The 20,422-nt window shown below is 46.9% G+C and overlaps 1 protein-coding gene across 6 annotated transcripts in view; it reads right to left on the bottom strand.

The window, feature by feature from the left end:
- Positions 1–18,434, bottom strand: part of unc5b (unc-5 netrin receptor B) — a 40,156-nt gene extending 21,722 nt beyond the window's left edge. For 4 of the 6 annotated variants that reach the window (XM_078104126.1, XM_040178960.2, XM_078104127.1 and 1 more), the window contains exon 1: positions 17,660–18,434. In XM_078104126.1, coding sequence (XP_077960252.1) covers positions 17,660–17,744 — 85 coding nt within the window. In that variant the 5' untranslated portion in view covers positions 17,745–18,434. The remainder of the gene's footprint in view (positions 1–17,659) is intronic. The other 2 variants (XM_078104129.1, XM_078104130.1) reach the window with 1 other exon arrangement.
- Positions 18,435–20,422: the final 1,988 nt, after the last annotated feature.

Genomic DNA, 20,422 nt, shown 5'->3' with positions numbered 1-20,422 from the left:
TTGCGTCCCCTTGCATCAGAGAAATCCCTAGATGTGCAGTGCACAACAAGCCACATGCTGAAGGCCAGCCTCTGTGTGCGGGGATGTGTGTAATTGTGCGTGAGAGAGAGAGAGAGAGAGAGAGAAAGAGAGATGGTTTGTGAGCTTTGTCAATTTTTACAAATTTACGCTTGAAATAATTCAAGCACTGCAGCATTTAAAAATAAATGCTTCACAAAAAAAAGATTAGCAAAACTTACTTCAGGGTTGCTAATGATTACATATTGACAATAATATAAATGTGTTGGTTAAATGAATAAACACAGTTTGGATAACCTGTTAAACAGGGGCTCAAAACAGATGCAGGCTGTAAGATATAATTAAAAGAAATAGGAATGATAGACGTATAAAGAGATCAATAGTGAGGAGAGACAGAAGTAGACAAGGAACAGTAAAGATCAGGGCACTAATAGGCTGAAAATCCATGTTGGGGCAGATGGATGAAGAGAGGTGATGAGGCGATAGCAGGGGAGGACAAATGGAGAGGCAGAAGATAGAGAGGAGATTCTCCCATGTAAGCAAAAGTAGAAGGAGAAGTAGAAGATAATGGTTGTTTTATCCTTCCTGATCTTTTCTCCTCACTTCTTTTACATCTCGCTTCATCATTCTCTCAAAATGAATTTCGCTCCCTGCTTCTCCTCGGACATGCTTTGCGCAAATCCGAAGTAAAGGAATGAGAAGCGATATCCATCCCGACCTCTTGCTTCACTGAAATTGTTATGTTGAAATACCCATTATGTTTGTTATCCAATTCCATACATTTTTTATAACGGGGTTCAATTTTCCCTGAAAATTATGCTACTTTTTGTATTTCTAATCCAACAGCACGCAAGAGAAGAGAAAGTCTAAACCCTGAGGAAGCACAACATCAGAAGGAAATGTGCAGTTTGAGATAGTAAAATGGAAAAAACAACACACTCTTTGACTAACAGGTAATGTCAGTTGGGTGCACCACCAAAATATAAAATGAATAACTGAAGCACAATGCATCTTCCAGACATTTTAGGCCGGGGAAACTTTCCCATATCTGACCATCTCAGCTGCTGACAGATGGAGAGAGAGTCAGAGCCGATAGCTCTGCATTGCACAAACGGTCTGACGGCATCACTGCAACGTTATCTGCAACCTGGAAGCGCCACGCGCTGCTCTCGACCATCTAACGGATGTAAATCTCGCTACGCTTCAGGTCAAAATGTTGGCTTATTCCTCCTGTGTGCTGAGTCAGCACTCGCGTATCAATCATTCATGAGGCTTTGGTTTCTGTCTGATGTTTTTTTCTTTTCTTTTTTTCCTGCTCTTTCCGCAGCTTTGGGAATCGTGTCCTTGACCCCGGGGGGAACAGGACAGGGGACTGAGCTGGATTGAGCCTTCGGGGGCCGGGGCCGGGACCGGCGGGTCTGGACGGGCAGGAATGGCAGCGATGGCGTGTGCGGTGACGAAAGAATGACGAAAATCCCATCGGCCCCGACAAACAGAATAGAGAGCGGTGAATGAGATGGGAATACATGCTGGTGTGTTCCTGTGTAAGCTGCAACAGGGAGAGACGGATGGACGAGTGTCACCCGGCAGACGCCGCGAGCCACCGCAGACTGATGACGACACTGAGTGGTCCAAGTGCGTGTGCCACTGTGACAATAATGACTTCAGAGGCTCTTTCCCCGATATCTGGGGTTTCTTCACCTCTACTCTCTTCCCTTCCCCTTTCCTCTTTCTTCCCTTCCCTGCTGCGGCTTTGATCCACACCCGACCACGTGTCCTCCGCTGGCCCGGGTCAAATCGCCACGGCGAGCATAGTATTGTGTTCCTTTAACGGATGTCAGAAAAAAAATCCTGTTCCTGTTTAATGCCGACATATATTCACAAATTCTTTTAAATAAAACGTGAGATATTGTAGTCTGGTGCCATTATTACGATACAGTAACGGGTTTGCTTGTTTGGGGTTGTGGTGCAGGGAATTAACCGAGATTCATCCACGTCGTGCGCTGATATCCAGAAACAGAAGTAGTGGAAGCAGGCTCCAGCCCATTATCATTTATTTAAGAAGACTAAGAGTCTACGTCCACGCGAGACGCTGAAGCTATACTTAGGCATAGCGACGCCGGGAGCCGAATGCTGACATTAGCTTGCAAACATAATCAAGATGACAATTTGTACAGGTACCAGCAGGTCAAGTGTTTACCGGGTCACCTCCTTTCTTTATCGTGATAGTGTAGCAGAAACAGATAGGATGACAACGATGGCCTAAAGATTTCATGAATTGACTTTGGGAAGAAGCAAAAGAGCAGACCTCCCCCAGTTTCATTACCCGACTGGTTCAATGAAGCCACTCAGGGGACAGCAGATTGTGGGTCTATTAGTCCGGGTATGAGTGTGTGTACATGTGATAAAAAAAATAATTGTATTGAGATAAAAGGTTGAACAACGGGACGCCCTTTTCTTTTGTGTTGCCATTGACATGCAGTTTTCCTATTTCTGGTGTTTCCTGGTCTTTACTGTGGCTCCGTGCCAGTGCAGAGAGCGGCGGCCGTGGCTCCTGTGGACAGCAGGGCATTAACTCTCTGTCCCAGATCCCGATGGCCCCGGTCCACTGAACCTCTCGCACCCGGGCCAGCTCCAGAGTCACGACGCTTACGGCTTTGGCCAAAAGCATTGTTTTGCGTACATAATACTTTTTGTTCTGACCCGTGTTTTCAGTTGAAGCCCTCTGTGTCTGTGTGTGTGTGTGTGTGTGTGTGTGTGTGTGTGGCCCGGATAGTCTCTCTCTCTCTCCTGCTTCACCCAGCTGAAGACATGGCAGCAGTGCTAGTTAAGAGGTTTGTGTATCCCATTAGGATGATGAAGAGGCCTTTCATCAGTACACTCCCCCCGGCCAGCCGCTGACAGGAGCTTTACCTCGACAAGCCTCTCAAACGCACCGCTCGACATGAGACGGCACCCACCAAAGAGGTCCGCGGGCGGCACACGTACTCACTGACAACAATCACTGCTCCTCATACACGCACGCCGAGCAGAGACAAAAAAGGGAAGGCCCGGCCCATTTTGTTGCTAACGTTTCGCTGTCAGTCTTACATCCGTTCCTAACATCCGCCACTAGTGTACGAGGAGGAGAGACGAGAGGAAGCTGGAGAGGAAGACACGTCTTGACTAATTCTGACTCTCGGTGCTGCGCTCTATTTTTAATCAGCGCCAAAAGAAGACTAATGGTGTAACAGGCGTGCGGGGCTCTGTCCAGATGGGCAAAGTCATTTTTCAGGACGAGGAGAGCGGGAGGAAGGGGACGGAACGGCGAGGACAGAAGAGGGAAAAAAGAGACAGGAATAGAGGAGGAGAAGACAAAGACGGAGAGAGGGCACAAGTGAGCAGGAAAAAAAAGGGACAGAGATTGATAAAGACAGAGACGGAGAGAGAAAAGGAGACGGAGAAGCCACGGGAGCCAGGATGACCTGGATTTATAGGACCAGTATTGACTATTGACAATAAAAAAACAAAAGAATGCGCTTTGCTCAGAGACGAGATAAATGAACTCACACGCAAAGACCTGGGAAGACAGAACTGGGTGAAAATGATCAACAGAATCTGGCTGCTTTGGCTTATTAAATCTGACAAGGTGGAAGCAAGTGGCTGCATGAAATCTGTTTCGACGATAGATAATACCTGCTGACAGAGAAAACAGTGTGACGGGAAGGGATTTGTGTGTAGGCCTAATCCACACACGCGCACAAACAACATATGGGATGCTGCACAATCTGATTAGATTTGATTATTTGTGGGATTTACAAGGCAGTCCATGGAATTGTGTATAGATGACGTATTGGGTTTCGAAACCACAAGCGTGCATCTTCTTATCGTGTAAATTAACTTTCTATAATCGCTTTGAGAATTCTAGGACAAAAGCACCGACGCCATCAAAAGACTCGTAGTACACTTCAGTGGATCCCGGATGGCACATAAACTCCTACCAAACAGCACAGCTCCACTTTCATGTGGTATCTAGGATGTGAGGTGGACACGCTTACCCGAGCTACCCACGTTGAAAAAAAATGCTAGCTGCGCTGTTCAATGACGAGCAGTGAGTCATTCAGAAGCTGCGCTGAATAGAATACTGTCCATTGTTTGGGATGAGAAGAGGAGCTGGTGGATAGCAATGATATTTCTTGAATGAAAAGCTTGAATAAGATCTAGATGGTTGGCAATGCACATTGACGGTAATCCTGTGTTGAACATTGTCATCTCAGCTGATGATGGCAGGTATTAGCAACCCTTGCACATGGTCATTTGGTCCATTGTTTACAGGAAAATGTGATTATGGTCGTTTAAATAGTATTAGTTTCCTAATCCTATAGAGTTCAAAGTATGTAGGTGTCGTAACAGTAAGAAACGTCAACCGTCTACTATCTGCCCTGAGGTATGTCCTGGTTCATCATGGCCAATACTGATGGCCTATAGAGCAGCAGTGCAGGCCTTGAGTGGCCGTACTGTGCTGGAAATCGTAATAATAGAACTGCTTGACCCTCATATCGCCGCGGCCACTCGGGTCATTTGTGACGCACAATGGCAGGCCGCGAACATAAAAGTGTTTATAATCTTCCCGACAATTTACAATCTATTCAGCATGACTGACTTCACAACTTCCATTTTCCACAACAACAAAGGACCGGCGTGTCGGTGCGTGTGAGTGGTGCTGGAGAGCGTAGAGGTGAGTGGTTTTTGGGTGGCTGACCAGATTGCAGAAAACATGTGAGGTATGCAACACGGATCGGTTAACTACATCATATTCGCAACAATACTGCTGCGGCTTCGTGAATAGTTAACATGCCGGCCGCGGAGCGGAAAAGCAAACAACACATGACTGATGTGAATAAATGAGACTGTGTTCAGCTTCTCTGCAAATACTCCTAATTTATTCCAGACGCCACCTTTTATCAACTGTACGGCATACCGAACCTCGTTAATAACATAAAGTATTCATGTTGAGGCTTCTACCATGATGGCTTCCACTAGCGCCCCCGACAACAACATGTATCACTTCACTTCACTTCATTTAATTCATACGTTGCTAGAAGGTGGCTCAGAGGTCACGGCTCTCTGTTAACCCTCCATGCAAGCTTCACTGACAACCTTTGTGCCGCGCTGCACTCATACCTCCTGCTGCACTATTAAAACACATGCTTATGTGTCTCTGCCCCGGCCTCACGATACTGTGATCTCCGAACTCCACCTGTGACAGCCTCCTCACGGAGCGAGCGCTATTCTGCACACGCGTCTAGAGAAACCACAGATCACAATCTGAATTGAATTACCCGACACATGAGGCGCGTTTTCCTTTTTTTCCTTGTGAAATATTACAGCGCGCACCGCGAAACTACTCGAAAAGTACCAGCACATTAATATACATTACGCGGCCTCCAATCATTTTAATGCCTGTGGAGACGCTGAAAGGGGGGGGGGAGAAAATAAAAAGGGACAGGAAAGACCCGGAAAGAGGCGAAGGTAATCACTGAAGAGTGTGACAACAAAAAAAAAGATGGAAAAGTCAGCTGTGCAGAAGAGGCAATTTCAGACGGTGTGAGATTCATCATGCCGTCTCTTCCTGGACACATCACGTTCTAAGTTGCTCCATATAACAAGGTGTGGAGATCAATACCATCCGTTCACTGAGGTGCAGCTCATCTAATCATCTGGCGCTCCGCTGCCCAATGAAGGCGCCGCGACACACATCTGGGCCTCTGGAGGAGAACGGAGTAATGAAAAGTACACCGCCGCCTGGTCTGTTCTCAAGTCCCCAACAGCTAAAGCAAACACAGCCCCCGCGCCTCCCCTGTCTCCCTGCCTTTATCTCCTTCCACCTCCACATATGAGCAATAAACCCAGGCCTTACTTCCTCGCCCCTCCTTCTCTCCACCCGGCGCGCAGGCCCGGCTCTGGTGGGTTCTGCTAAAGTTGCATATCGTGTGGTCCATTAGGAATCTGAGGCACGGGGACCAACGTGTCCACAGCGCTCGATTTCTCTCTCCAACTCACTGACCGAGTTCCTCGGGGTGACGTCACAAACGCGCGCTCCTTGGTCCTGCCGCCCAATGCAATTTTATAATTCATCTTAATTGAGAAAGGGGAGCCCTGGAAGGTCGTCAAGCGCACGCCGTGCACAGTATTCCAGGGGCCGAGGGACCTGGTGTGCTTTTTGTGTAAGTGGGAGGGGAATTTTAAATCTTCCGTTTTTTGGTGCAAATTTACCGAAAATGGACATTTGTCTCTAGGTGGTTGAAAATACATTATGTAAGTAAGAACGACATACAGAAAAAATAAATGATGGTGATTACCTCTCATTCCGGCTCAATTGCTCCAAAAGGTGAATTACATTGAGACGTCGGTTATATGTAATTGAAAGATGCAGCACGATTTTCCTCTTAGATCATTTTCATAAAGTGGTATTTACGGCAGGTCGAGAGGAAAACATTTTAAATTAGACACTACGTGCTACAAACAAAATAAATGACAGGGAATGCATTTTTCCTTTTGGCGCTCACTGTAATTTTAAAGGATAAACTACAATTCATTCAAGAGTCCTTTGGTTTAAATTCCCAGGCTTAGAGAGCGGGGGCTAAAAGGCAGATGGTGTTCAAACACAGTCTTGACAATGCAGACTAAACATGATTGCCTGAGTATCAAATTGTTGAGCAACTTTCAGGACAATATGGCAGCTCAAACACAGATGGAGCACCCGGCTTTAACTGCACACATACAGACGGTTGTAGCGGAGTATTTTTGGTCTCTTTACGGCTGATGGAAGTTAAAGGCAAATTTAAACTGGTTGGCCAAGGCAAATATTCTGGTCCAGTATACCCTGCGAACATGTACGATCTAGAATAGCTTTGCTGGTAAACGCCAGGATCAATACAGGATTAAAGGCAGAAAAGGAGATTTTCACATTGGCGGCCAGCGTGCTGAGCCAGTACTCCCACAGCTGCATTAGAGAATACATGTTTTTAAAATATGCAGCACTGTATCGTTTTGGTTTGCTTTTATCTAGGGCAGTGGTCAGCAGTTTTAATCAATTCTCCAAACACAGGGGCAATATGACTGTTGGACAATCGCAGCAGGATAGTAGGGAATGGACATAGCAATAATAACACAAAATATAATCTGAATTATACTCTAAAGAGATTAGGTCAGAGTAATCCCCAGAATAAACACAAACGGGGAGGAAGGGAGGCTGCTTGTGATCAAATGACTAAAGGGGGGGAGCAGCTTCTCTGTTGATGTTTTTATTTTTGATGGTTGGATATCTGCAAAGTTGTGTTTGGTTTTGGGTGTACGAGTGATGATGTTGTTCATTTTGGGAAATTAGAGTATATCTGAGGCTCAGAGAGTTCTTATTAAAGCGAAATGCTTTCTATTGCCAGCTCAAACAAAGAGAAGTTCCCTCAACGTAATGGATGTCTTGACTGTCTTTAGAGTAATTTAATATCTGAATAGAATCCAGATTGATTCATACATATCACCACCCACTTTGACAAAGACCCATTGGCTTCCATTGTCCTTTTTATAGTATATAGTTTAAACATTCTACCTCCTACCAGTTCCTCTGAAAAAGGGTCGGGTCAATTTTGTGATTGCACAGCAAAAGATAAAAAGGACTCAAAGTAGATTATAGTTAATATAGCAGCATCGCACTCATTTTATGTTCCTGCAAAAGTGTGTGTGGCTTTAAGTAAAAATGAAAAGGAACAGTTAGATGATTTATCATCAGCTCACGGTGAAAAAAAACTCAACTTCTTGTGGCCCAATTTCTGTTTGTGTACGGAGATTTGTGCAGAAAGAGTTAATGTGTTGGTTAGTCAAATCTACAGGTTTTGGTGAATGGATCTGCAGGGTCTTGCTTCAAATTTAGCTTAAAAATACAATCAGATTCTCAACAAGAATGGTGTTGGGATTCTCTGCTGTGGCTTTCCCCTCCGTGTGGGGCGGGTTGACGGATCGCAGTGGACGGGGCCGGAGCAGACCTCTGAGGTCACTGGCCGCCTTTCTGCTGAGCAGGCTTTTGTCCTGCAGCTGCATGGCCGCACCACTCCGGGTCTGTTCGGAGTCTATTCAGCGTCTCCAGCTAAGTGCAATAGAAGACCTCGGCCTATTGTCTGACGCCAAGTCTGTTTGAGCTGCACCAGAGCGCTCGCTTCATCTCCCAGTGAGTTCAGAGAAACAGTCGAGTCCCTTCAAAAAAGGGGGGGGGGGGAGGGGGGATTCACGCGAGTAAAAAGACACGTTAAACACATTCAGACCGACTCCATTGCTCTTGACCTCCGTGACCTTTGCAGAATGTCGAACCACACAGGATGACCTTTGTTTTCTTAATTCAACACAACACCCCGACGTTCATTTGGAGAATGAGAAGAGGTGCTCACCGAGTAGAGAAAAAAAAAAAGACAAATAGATTGTTCACTAGATTCGTGACAATTGACTTGGAGGCAACAACTATTTTGTATTTCTGCAAGCGTGTCATATTAGTAAGCGTTTTTTGCATTTATCCCATATTGCGAGTAAAAGATGAAGTAATAAAAGCATTGTAAGAGACAAACGGTTGGAAGGAGACCATTAGCATTGCTAGCAACATATCTATTCCCAAATTATCGGGTAAGTGTATGATCATGCTTACAAAATGGCCATATCACACTCACACAGTAAGAAGGCCATCTGGAGGCATCAGCTATTCTATGAGGAGAATTAAGTCAGAGTGCAATGACTTTCTTGTTTAAAGTGCCTCCAAAGAGTCCCATTATTACCTTCCTAGCATGCAAATGTATTTTGGGCCAATTAGGGGTTGAGCCAATACCAACGTAAGACTGTAGAAATCCACCCTTCCATAATCATTCAGCAATATGACTCATGGGCAAGATTGGAACACCGGCCTGTAAATGTGTTATGATTATGACTGTGCCTAAAATGAATGGAGAAGCTGTGCATTTAACTCACTCTGGGCTGGAGCTGAGCCACGCATTTGTTAGTGTCAGTGCTTCTAATGAAATAAATAGACCTGTGATGGTACTTATTAGGTCTCCATAAGTGGCGGGTAAAGACAGGGGCCCTGTGGTGGATCAGAGGTCGTTAAATGGGTCTTTCTTTAGATCTCCTCCTATCAGGAGGTATTTAGGGGGAGAAGGGGCTGCTTTTTTGTTTTGTTTGTGGGGACAGACGCCCTCATCCAGGATCCCAGTGTGTAATTACACGCCACAGAAGACCTTCATTCCTCTCCTCTTCACAGGGAGAGATGAAAGAGAGACGTAGGCCTAATCGCTCCTCTGGCTGAAAGAGGTGGGGAGGGAGGTGAGGGACAAGGAGAAGGACAAAAGGATGGCGAGTGGTGATGGGGTTTTAATAAACCTCTTCTGTCGCTTGTTTACTGAGTCAACCCTACCTCTACAGACCCCCACCCCCCCGCACACACACACAATCTTTAACTGAGACTTTCGTTATTCTCAGTTGCCCGTTCTTCGCCTCTAGACAGAAGTGCAAATTGTTGCGCTAATGTAGAGCCGACTCCTGTGCTGAGCGCTTTGGGGGAAAGGGCTTTAAACGCTCCACACCACTGTAGAGCTGTCACTCACAAACTCACGCTCACAAGAGCATAAAGAAGGACGCCGGCATAAGCGACAGTATCTCAGCGCACACACTCATCAGAGCATGCGTGCAAATGTGCACGCACACACACACACACAGTTGGGTACTGGCAGAAGCGTGGGTGGACGTCAACACGCGCACGTAAATGTTCTATTTCGTTCTGCCATTCTTCTTCTCCTAGTCTTAACAAAAAAACAAAAAAAAGACTCCCTCACCAATCACAAAGCGCTCAGAGAGCACCACGAAGCCACAATCTGTTTCACACAGCAAAACGTTTGTTGCCATTGCAGCCCTTAAAGAATTCAAAAGAACACCTGAACGACACCTGTAAATGATCTCCCGTTGCCGCTGCGGTTAATTAGAAGTGCTAATCCGATTTTTTTGAGACATTTATAATAGTTTAACAACAGCTGGTCTTTTGAAACAGCAAACTGCTTATCATACAATTCAGAGAAATGTGAGAAATAAAATAGAGATGACATGTGACCAAAGTCACATGTCAGACAGGCAGATTCGAACAAAAACAATATAATGCACATTTTCCATTGAGTCGTACCAGGGGTATTAGTGACTTATCAATTAAGGGATCAACAGAAAAATAATGAGCAGCAGTTATGCATGTTTCCTCAAAAAGTTGAATTTGTGTTTCAGTTTCTCAATATTGACAAATGTCTTAGTTTTATGATAGTTGGTTTGACAAAACAAATCGATTTAAAAACAGCACATTGTGATGAGCATGTTTCTCCATTTTCACTAAAATTTTAAAGACTAATGGAGTGAAAGTAAATCAAGATATTAACTAAAATTTTAACGAATAATTAGCCACTGTAGCCGTTCACATTTCTCACACCTGGCCATGTCTCTGCCGAAGCTGCACGACACGAGGTGACTCACTGTCGGTGCCGAGGTCTCGGAGGGTTTCCAACAACCCATCCCATCGCCCAGGAATCTGCCAGTCCGTCTGCCTGTCTGTCTGCCCGCCTGTCTCTCCACAGGCACGTCTATCTCCCCCCGTGTGGTACATGCTCCTTTTATTAAACCGCGGGAGAGGAGAGCGGGGCAGGAGCTGGCGGCGGCGTGAAGGTTGAAGCCATAGACAGCGAGAGTCACCGCTCAGCGTTTAATGAACCTCGAAAAACGACACCTATTCATCTCCCCGCGTAGAGCCGCGCATTACCATGGAAATGCTGAAGATGTTGCATCACGCCGAATCAGGACTTCTCTGCCGGCGCTGGTGAATCGACATGTTTGTGATGCTCACACAAACTACGCCCCCCTGATTGACATGTACGGTTTTCCTTGGCTAGCGTGAGCGGCTTTCCCCGCAATCTGTACCTACACGCGCGCGAGTGGAGCTGAAGCAAGAGCAGCGTTAATGAACCCTCACCAGTCAGCATGGCCGTCCATCTGCTTTCATAATCCCCATTGACAGCAGGCCCGAGCAGCCACACACACACACACACACACACACAAGCAGCATACCGTCATCCTAAATGTCTTATCTGAAGAGTGAGGCGTGTGCGGTGTGTTTGTGTTTGGGTGGGGGGGGGGTTGGGGCAGGACGTGTCCGTTGTAATGCTTCTGTGCCTTAGCTCAGCACACCGGCTAATCCGAGCCGAGTGGTGGGAGGAGGTGAGCGCGAGTTTGGCCCGCCGAGCCCATCTGGTCGGCGGCAGGTAAGAGGCTTGACGCCCGTGTGAGCTCATACACTTAAATCTAACCTTAATTACACGCAGGTACATCTGCCACGTCAGACCGGAGCCCGGCCGCTGCTTCGCGCACAAGCCGGCGGCGCTCAGAGCGATTCACCGCGCTACGGCGAGGTGGCACTTTGCGGCGTGCTCCTGCTTACACCTCCGCTTGGTGGAGGAAGCAGGAGGACACACCAGGTTTCCTCCCGTGCAATCACGGCGCCTGCCAGAGCCAGAGAGCTGTGTGCTGATTGAGATTGAGAGCGTGACCCCACTGTGACCCATGCAGAAAAGGGAGTAATACCTAAGTAATACGGCTGGCTTCCCATCACGCACACACACACACACACACACACACACACACACACACACACACACACACACACACACACACACACACACACACACACACACACACACACACACACACACACACACACTCACGGCAAACACACAATCCCCGGCCTGTCAGCCCTTGATTAAGACCTGCATCCAAGGCGAGAACAGAATCTTTACTGTGTGTTTGGAGGCTCCACGTCAAAGCCTCTGGAGGAGAAGTAAGAATTAAGTCCCGGAGCTGAAGACGGATGGAGGAATTAAAGATTGGATGAGGGCAGATCTCATTCTTGCGTCTCTTCTCTTTGCTATGGTTGTGATCCAAGAGTGTCTGAGCAGAAACAGGGATTATTGCCCCTGCTGATGCGTGCTCGTATGTGTCATAGGGTTTGGGAATAAAGCTGGATATCGCGTAGCAGACCTTTTCCGTAAGCACAACATTTTAAGCTCAAGCCGAAAAGAGAAGAGGAGCGAACAAGGAAAGGAGACAGGAAAATGAAAGTAAATCAGGTTACAGAGCAGTGAAGGGGATGCGAGGAAAGGGAAGGTCTAGGCGTGATTGCTGAAGGAGGGCAATGCAAACGTGGACGGTCACTGCATTAAGTAACACATGCGGCCGATCACAACAGCCCACGCTCCACTCCGACGCACCCCACCCTTCCCACACCCACAAATAACAAATGCACTCATTAGCCATCATTCGCCTTGATTTAAAGCCCGAGAAAAAGAAAAAAAAGTAGGTTGTTTGAAAGTCCTGCTGTTGCCTAGCTGCCTGCCATGCCGACAGAAGGAGGCAGGATCATTTCCGTTCTCTCGCCGTTAGCCGAGAGATACGCACACGTACGCTCAATGCACCATCTCTCTCTGGGGAGGTCTGTGTGTCATTCCCCTACTTTAGACACACCAGCTGCTTGATATGTGCTCTGCAGTGTTAAGAGCCCCTTCCCGTCCTCGCACGAGCCCCCAGTGGCACCCACATCCACTTACAACACAGGCATGACCAAGCTCCTTTTGCCCCCCACTGACTTTTACCTACCCACAACAATCCAACCCCCCCTCCAGCCCCATATCCATAAGTACCCTGCGGGCAGATGGGACCCTAATAAGTGTTACACTCATATAAATGGGACTCTTCACAGTGCCTTCTAAAGAGCGATTCCCAAACTCCGCCTCAGAGCTGGCAGGGAGGAACAAATGATGGAGTGAGCGAGATATGGATGACAGAGGTTGGTATATGTGAGACTATCAAGCTATAAATACACCTGATGAGACTATCAACTTGACTGAAGGTAGGGGAGGGGAAAATGGGGACATGTGAAGGTAATCTATTAATGTGGATGTGGGGAAATGTAGCTTTGTATGCCACATTGGTAAAAGTCTGCCATTGCCAATGCATTTGACACACTTTAAGCGGACTTTTCCTCCAGTTAGCTGAGCCCACGTGACACGCTCTGATACAAACAGTCGCAAACACGAGCATTAACAGATTGTCTGTGGTCTAAGCTCTGAGTGGATTGGCTCAACTGCCTTTGAAAGACAAAAAAAGCCTCTGCTAAGGAGATGAGTGGGATCTACACGGTCTGAAAAAACTCTCCTTCTTTAGAGCGGGACACACATAGAGCACAGCACCATCAAGTGCTGACACTGCTTCTGGTCAATGGACCTCAGCGAAACCGATTTCTCCAAGTCCGGTGTGTGTGTGCATCTATCTTAGGCTAAGGAGGTTGCTCAGGATCTGGCGAGACCCCCCATGGTGAATCATGATCCTGTTGGTCACGATGCCCAGAGTGCTGCTGAGATGTTAAATGAAAATTCCTGCACTCACTCTCTCGCTCCTCCCAAGTCACCCAGCAGGTTTTCCCACCATTACACAAATAAATGCTACCTCTTCATTAGAGGATGTGGCTCCGTTTTGCATATGCGGGTGTGTGGGTGTGGGTCCCTGGGTGGGTGGTGGTCTGCTGATGTCAGGTGTCACAGAGCTTGTGTTAGCATATCAATGGTAGATCCTGAGATCTTTAGGCTTCAACAGGCACACGTGTCATCTTAACCCATGAATGAATCATGCAACAGTAACACACATCTGAAGAATCACAACCATGCAAGTGTAGACCCTGTTGAAGTTAAAGTGAACGAGCATGAATGTATGAATGTGTGTGTGTTTGTGTGTGTGTGTGTGTGTAGGTGTGCGTGTGTCTGCTCGGTTGCTACCCCCCACCCCCCCCCCCTCCCCTTTAGCACACACAAAAGGGGCAGAAAAAGCTCTGTGGTCTCCTATTCATCTAAAGCACAATGGAACCCCACAGAGGTTTTCTTCCTGTTTCCCTGTCTGCCCCACCCATCTCCCCCACAGGGCAGGATGGAGGGGCAGGGGGTACCCTGTTCTACCGGCCCTGCAGCAAACTTAGCCCCCATCTGCCACCGAAACTCTCCTCCCTCCACCCCCGGCACATCCATCCATCCCCCCTCTTCTCACGTCAGCCTCAACTCGTTGAGGCTATTTGAAGGTCTGGGCCGAGATTCTGGTGTTTTATTCAGAAAATATGGCCTGCAAAATAATTAGAAGAGTCAAATAAATGCTGAGATTACATTTTTTTTATTTGACCTTGAATTGAACACCTCGCTCAAAAAGGGTTTTACATTTTGGAACATTGATTGAAACATTCCAGCATCTTATTACTTTTCACAGCTTCACAGTGAACAGCTTCGCTTGATGATCCGTACACCTTTCAAATTATATACAGCAAATTAATTAATTAATTGGCTGGCTCGGCAATATTGATTAGGTCATTATTAGCCAAGATTCTAAATACTTTAAGATCATATTGTCATTGAAAATGAAAATAATGGCCTGTGACTAGAATGGTATTCATCTCAAGTCTGCCAATCTCCGCATGGATCTTTGGAAACAGGAATTGGCAGCAGAACATTCTTTACAGTCAGCTCCTTCTTCTATTTACCTCAGTATTTTGACTCCTACAGAGCCCTCGCTGTTTGCTGCGGATTTATGGTCCGGTCTAACATGCAGAGAGTATTGGCAAAGCATTAAACATGTCTTCTCTTAATACTGTGAGCTCTCTCCATCGATAAGAGCCTTAATAAAAACATCCCCCAAGTGGATTTGTGTGTCTCTTTTTCACTTTCCTCCCTCCTCGACCGTATCCGTCACTCTTCTTCTTCTGCTGCTTTGCCTCAAACTGGTTCTGCTGCGCATCACCTTGCCTTCCTCTCCTTCTGTTCCACTTATATCTTCCCACCCACACCGCACCTGATTCTCCAGCCCATGCCAGAGGTTTAATGACGCTTGAATGCCACTGCAACGGAGGTTTCGTCTCTGCTCTTTTCTCATAACGGATATTTAAAAGCCATGCCCTCAAATCAATCCATCTCAAAGTGTCTCTCTTCAATCTCCTCTGTCTGTTTTTCCTCTGGACTTTCAGACGGATAACGCTACCCTGCGTAACCCTTCTCCTTGTTTGGTTCTTACATGCATCCTCTGCAACAGCCTTCGGCTTTGCTCAAACTGTCTTCTATATCATCTACAAAAGGCCTATTGGTGCCCTAAAAGCCTTCGTTGTTGACCCCTGCAGCCATCCGGGTCAGCAGCTGTTCCCCACCTTCTTCTTTCTTCTTCGCTATCTCTGATGTCATAAATTTGAGCATCATGAGTACATTTTAAATATTAACAAAGACCACTTTGCACGTATGAATAATACAGCAACAGAGGGCAGCGGCTGGCCAGCGATCCCCTCCCCTGCCGCCCGGCGACCATAAAACTAATGCACACAATGACAGAATGTGGCCCGTCCCAGTCCGCCGGTGGGACCTGCCTGCAGGAAGCAGTCCGAGGGGTCTACTTATTTATAACAGCGCCCCACCACCTGTCCAGATGCAACAGCCTGCAGCACTTTTGTTATGACTACATGTTTCAGAGACACTTTAATCTAATCTGACATTTCAATCTGTTGAGCGTCTTTGAAACCAAATCTCTTCGGTGTCTGTTCGAGCTTTGTTGTCGCATTCCTTTGTTTTGATGCATCAAAAATTCATCCGAAAACTACAGAATTTGTTTGACCAAAACAGGGGGGAAGGGCGGCAAATATTCTAGCAGCCTTTTATTTGCTCACATACAATACTTTAAAGTATTCTTACAGCTAATGCGCTGTTATCAAAAGGCAAGAGGATTCCAACACAAACAGGCCGCCATTCGTCCAACACTGAACATCCACCTCCGGCCTCGCTCTCCTTCTGTCTGCACCTCCCAGTCTGGACACTTGTCTCCCGTTCCGCACTCCGCCCCTCCGGGACTTTAGTGGGAACCTCGTCGTCTTCGTTTAATCCTGACGTCAAAAAGCAGCGCGTAAACACGCTTCCCGTATGTCGGGTTTTTTTTGTGATTCTGATAAAGTCATTAATAATGATGCACACAAAGAAAGGAGCGCGGACAGAAGGGAAGTTACTCCAGACGAGTGTTCCTGGCAGTCTGGGTAATTAACGCGTATGTCAACACAGAAAGAGGAGCACCAAAGCAGAAACGTGAGCTCAGCAGATCCACAATGCAGGCGGAGACCGAGGAGGGATCTGAGAGATGGGGGGGGGGCGACGGAGCAAAGGTACACACACACACAGAGGGAGTGAAGATAAACGCTATCTGTCCGTCCAATCATGCATTCCCTATATTTATCTCTGCCTCCCTCTCTTCCAGACAGAAACTTTCCTGGGGGACACTGAGCGATTGTCCCCGGTTGTTGTCCCCCTCCTCCCAGGCTCTGCTCCCATAACGGGACCTCGCTGCAATCCCCAACTCTTCATTGTGAGGATTTCCAAACGTTCTAGATTTTTAATAAACATAAGCTGCTTTTCTGCTCCGCCTGCTCAGGGAATATTACACAAACGAGGACCTTGGGAGGTACGGCTCATTGCCATACAAAGAAATGACCAAGGACCTCAGACAGTCAGTGTGTCTTCCAAAAGTAAGCGATTACTGTTGTCATGTAGAGAAAAGATGGTCTTCCTCCCGAGAGAGTCAGGTTTATCTGTTACAGAGGCCTTTTAGCAAGGCCTGCGCGAGTTCTGCACTCATTGTTGACCGGATTGTCCTTTTGTTTTAATCCACAATCCAACGAACCCTCAGATTTCAATTCTGCCCGACAAAGCGAGGGGATGGAAAATCCACGCTTCGCCTACCACACGGCCACAACGAGTGAAATCATTCCTCCAGCGCGATGAGCAGAGTCACCTTGGTGTCCAGGTCCTGCCACTTCAGCTCACAGTGACCTGCCCTTCATACCAAATGATTTCATCTCCATGAGAGCGGCTGCAGCCTTTGAGGTCATTAACTCTGAGCAATCCCCAGATTGAAGTCTGTGTTCCCTGATCAAAGCCCGCTCGGACAGAAATACTGTCTTCTTGTAATAAATGCTTTTAAAAAGTATCAACGGTTCATGGTCAATGGGTGAATCCAGTATTTCAGACACATGTAGTCCCAAGCTTAAAAAACAGTGAGTGTACATTTTCAGACGATGCAATGGGGAAATAAAAAAAATAAATAAAATGACATCTTTCCCTGAAAAACTTCTCGTGCTCCGTCTTACTTTTCACAATGATTTTCTGTTTATTTCTGTGGGGGCCTAGAAGACATGTAGCACAACCTTAATTACTCCCTGCGCACCGGGGGAGTTAGATTCTTCAACTCCAAGTACAAAAGAGAGCTGTGAGCTCCGGTCTACCGCAAGACCCCCCCCCCCCCCCCCCCCCACACACACACACACTGTATCTTAAATCAGGCCGTAAAGGTACTTTCGGCATTGGACACAGATTGTGCGTGTGCAAGTTGTGCATGTGTGCGCGCACATTTTTGGTCAATGTTGCGCAACGAATGCCATGTATAGTCCACAGTATTTCACCACGATCATCATTGAATAAACACTCAGTATTTCAAAAACGATAACACACTGATCTTTCAATAGCAAACTCACCAGTGCCGGACACTAATCCCCCGACCAAGAGGAGAAGAACCAGAGGACCGATCCCTTCCCCGCGCTGCATCCGAACAGGGAGCATCTTTTCCGGATACGCCGTTTGCGAAACGTCCCGGGGTTTCCCCCGCAGCGCTACTTGCAGTGTTTGTGACACAAGTCGCTCTTGTGCGAAAATGCCTTCTTGTCCTTCTCAGGAAAAAAAAAGAAGCAAAATACCAAAGCGCCCAGTAACTGGTGCTGGATGCGGTTCGTTTGGTAAATAGTTCAGCGGCGCTCAAACATTTGCGCCCGTAATCAAAGTTGGAAGAATAGAAATCACACCCCGTGAATCCTGCGACTAATTCCCGGCAGATCTAATGTCCAGCCGGGAGGACTCTGCTCGCCCGGGAGACAAAAACGCAGCGGTGCCACCAAAGTCCCCGAAAAGTTTGACGCATAGCCGCTCTGGACGGGGAGGTCGAGACGGAGACAAGACTCCCGGCAGAAGACAAACTTATTTTGGCGACCGCACAAAGAGGGACGCGCGGGGAGATGCGGCCGCTTTGCCGCGTCCACAGGTGACTGGACTCCCGGCTCTGCTCTCGGGGGTCCCTGGGTGTCTTGCCTCGTCCCCGCGAGCAAGGTGTAAACAAGAACACGGGGATCAACGCGCAGCACAACGCCAGCCTCCGGACTACCAGTCCCCGCCCGGCCAATCACAGAGCATCCTCCTCCTCCTCCTCCTCCTCCTCCTCCTCCTCCTCTCGAGAGTGAGGGCTGAGCAAGTGAGGGTAAACTAGTGGCAAGCGAGGAGGACATACATTGGGAGGAGGAGAAAGAGAAAACCCGGAAGCTCCGGATTTTAGCGGCTGTGCTCTCACTGCAGACGAGCTGAGAGGTGTTTTTTTTTTGTTCTTCATGAGAATCGATTAATAACCATCATCCATCTGTTTATCCTCAAGTCTAATAAGGTGAATGCATTGATGCCCCCCCCCCCACCCGCCTTAATGTGAACACTCAGCAGCAGGCAGCTTTCTTGAGTCTATAAAAGTCCAGCAGGGTTTTATGACTTCCTGTCAGTCCATCCCTCCCGCATCCTTTGCCCATATAATTTGCCCCCAGTGGCCACAAGAGAGCAGCCTTTCATAAACGACACAAGGACTTGATGACCCAAGTCCATTGACTGAATGGTGCCGACAGTGTTTAATTGGTGAGAGGATGCTTTGGGTGCGTCAGCTTCAATAGTTGATGTTGAGAAGCAGAAACAATTAAAGTCAGCTTCCCACCCGCTTACTGAGCGGCTGTCTTATATTCAATGTTGAAAGAGTCTTTTAGCTGTTGTATATATATTTTTCTGAAATCACCTGTCATTTCTAGCAGTGGCATCCACTTTTTAAAGTTTCAGATTCTTTCTTATCTTCGTGGAGCTGCAGTGACATTCAATGCGTATCCTAACGGCTTATTTGCTCTTTGATATATTCTAACAAAGCCACGTTGTTGATGCTTCTGGTAGCTGTAAACATGTCACTTCCAGTGAGCTCAAGAAACCTTCAACACATTGTTTCATTTTTTGCTGCAGGATCAACAGAGAATAAGTTTAAATGCGTCCATGCAGTTGAAAGGTTTAATGAAGACGATACAGTGGCCAGTGTCGAACCAGTTGGACCCCACGAGACCCATTTATTTACCACCACAACCATCAAAAGAGGGGATATCTTTAGTAAGAATGGTGTAAACACTCTTTGAGAGATAAATTAAGGAGCTTTGACGCTGCTTTGGAAACATGCTGTTTTCCTTTTCCTTTAATTTGCCACCCACAAATGAAAAAGTGACATAACGGATTTTCTTTTTTTGTAAAATGTCACAGACTATTACTTACAGCATGATATTATATCACCTTTCTGACTCAAACAGAGTCTCACATTCATTACTTCTGTGGATGAATCACATTGATGATCAATGTGGAGACAGTCTATCGTGGCATCATTAGTGCATAGAGATTGGATTAACACTTGTAAATTGTAAAACGCTTTAAATATGCCTAATAGTACAATCATAGTAAACACAGAGATTAAGGCATGTGGTGACAAGCAAGTATGTAAGCAAGCTTTTAAAGCAAAGCCTTGTTCAAAGATGTGACAGTCTCTGGAAACAGAACAGAATTGCTTTATTTAAATTCAACTTTAACAATTATTAATTTGCCTGCAGTGATGACTCCCAAAGCTTCTCTCCTCCTTTGACAATTATGCTGTTTTCTGGACCACAGAATAATATCATTCTCCAAATATGTATTGTGGCTGGTGAGAGACGGAGAGCAAGTGAGGTAGGAGGAGTGAAGTGAAGGAAACGGGGACAGAGAAAGCGAGACGCTGGCGGAGACAGTGAGAGTGAGAGAGGTTATGCGTGAAATGGAGTTTGCAGGTTGTGTTTGAGACAGATTTGCCTCGTGAAGCTGCAAATGCATTTTCTGTTTGCATGTCTGTGCATGCCATCGTTTCCAATTGTCTTTCCGTGCCACTTTTACCGCCCTGCTCCTCCATTTACCAGCTGTGTGCTCTGCATTGATGAGTACATTGAGTATACACTCGTGCGACGTGAGCCACCATCCTTTTTTGGTAGTCGCCTCACTTAAGAGGAGCCCTTATGGAACACGGAGAACCTCGGGGCGACGACCTCATTCAACAGCAAACGGCTGTGGTGACACGTCTACCTGGATGAGGTCATGCTGGATGGTAACAGCTTACAAGCTCTGGACTCTTTGCTTTCTCTTCCTTCCCTCCA

The sequence above is a fragment of the Gasterosteus aculeatus genome, chromosome 6 (genome assembly GCF_964276395.1).
Source record: "Gasterosteus aculeatus chromosome 6, fGasAcu3.hap1.1, whole genome shotgun sequence".
NCBI classification, from domain to species: domain Eukaryota; kingdom Metazoa; phylum Chordata; class Actinopteri; order Perciformes; family Gasterosteidae; genus Gasterosteus; species Gasterosteus aculeatus.
Note: the sequence above shows the minus strand (reverse complement) of the source record. Positions and strands in the feature narration are given on the sequence as shown.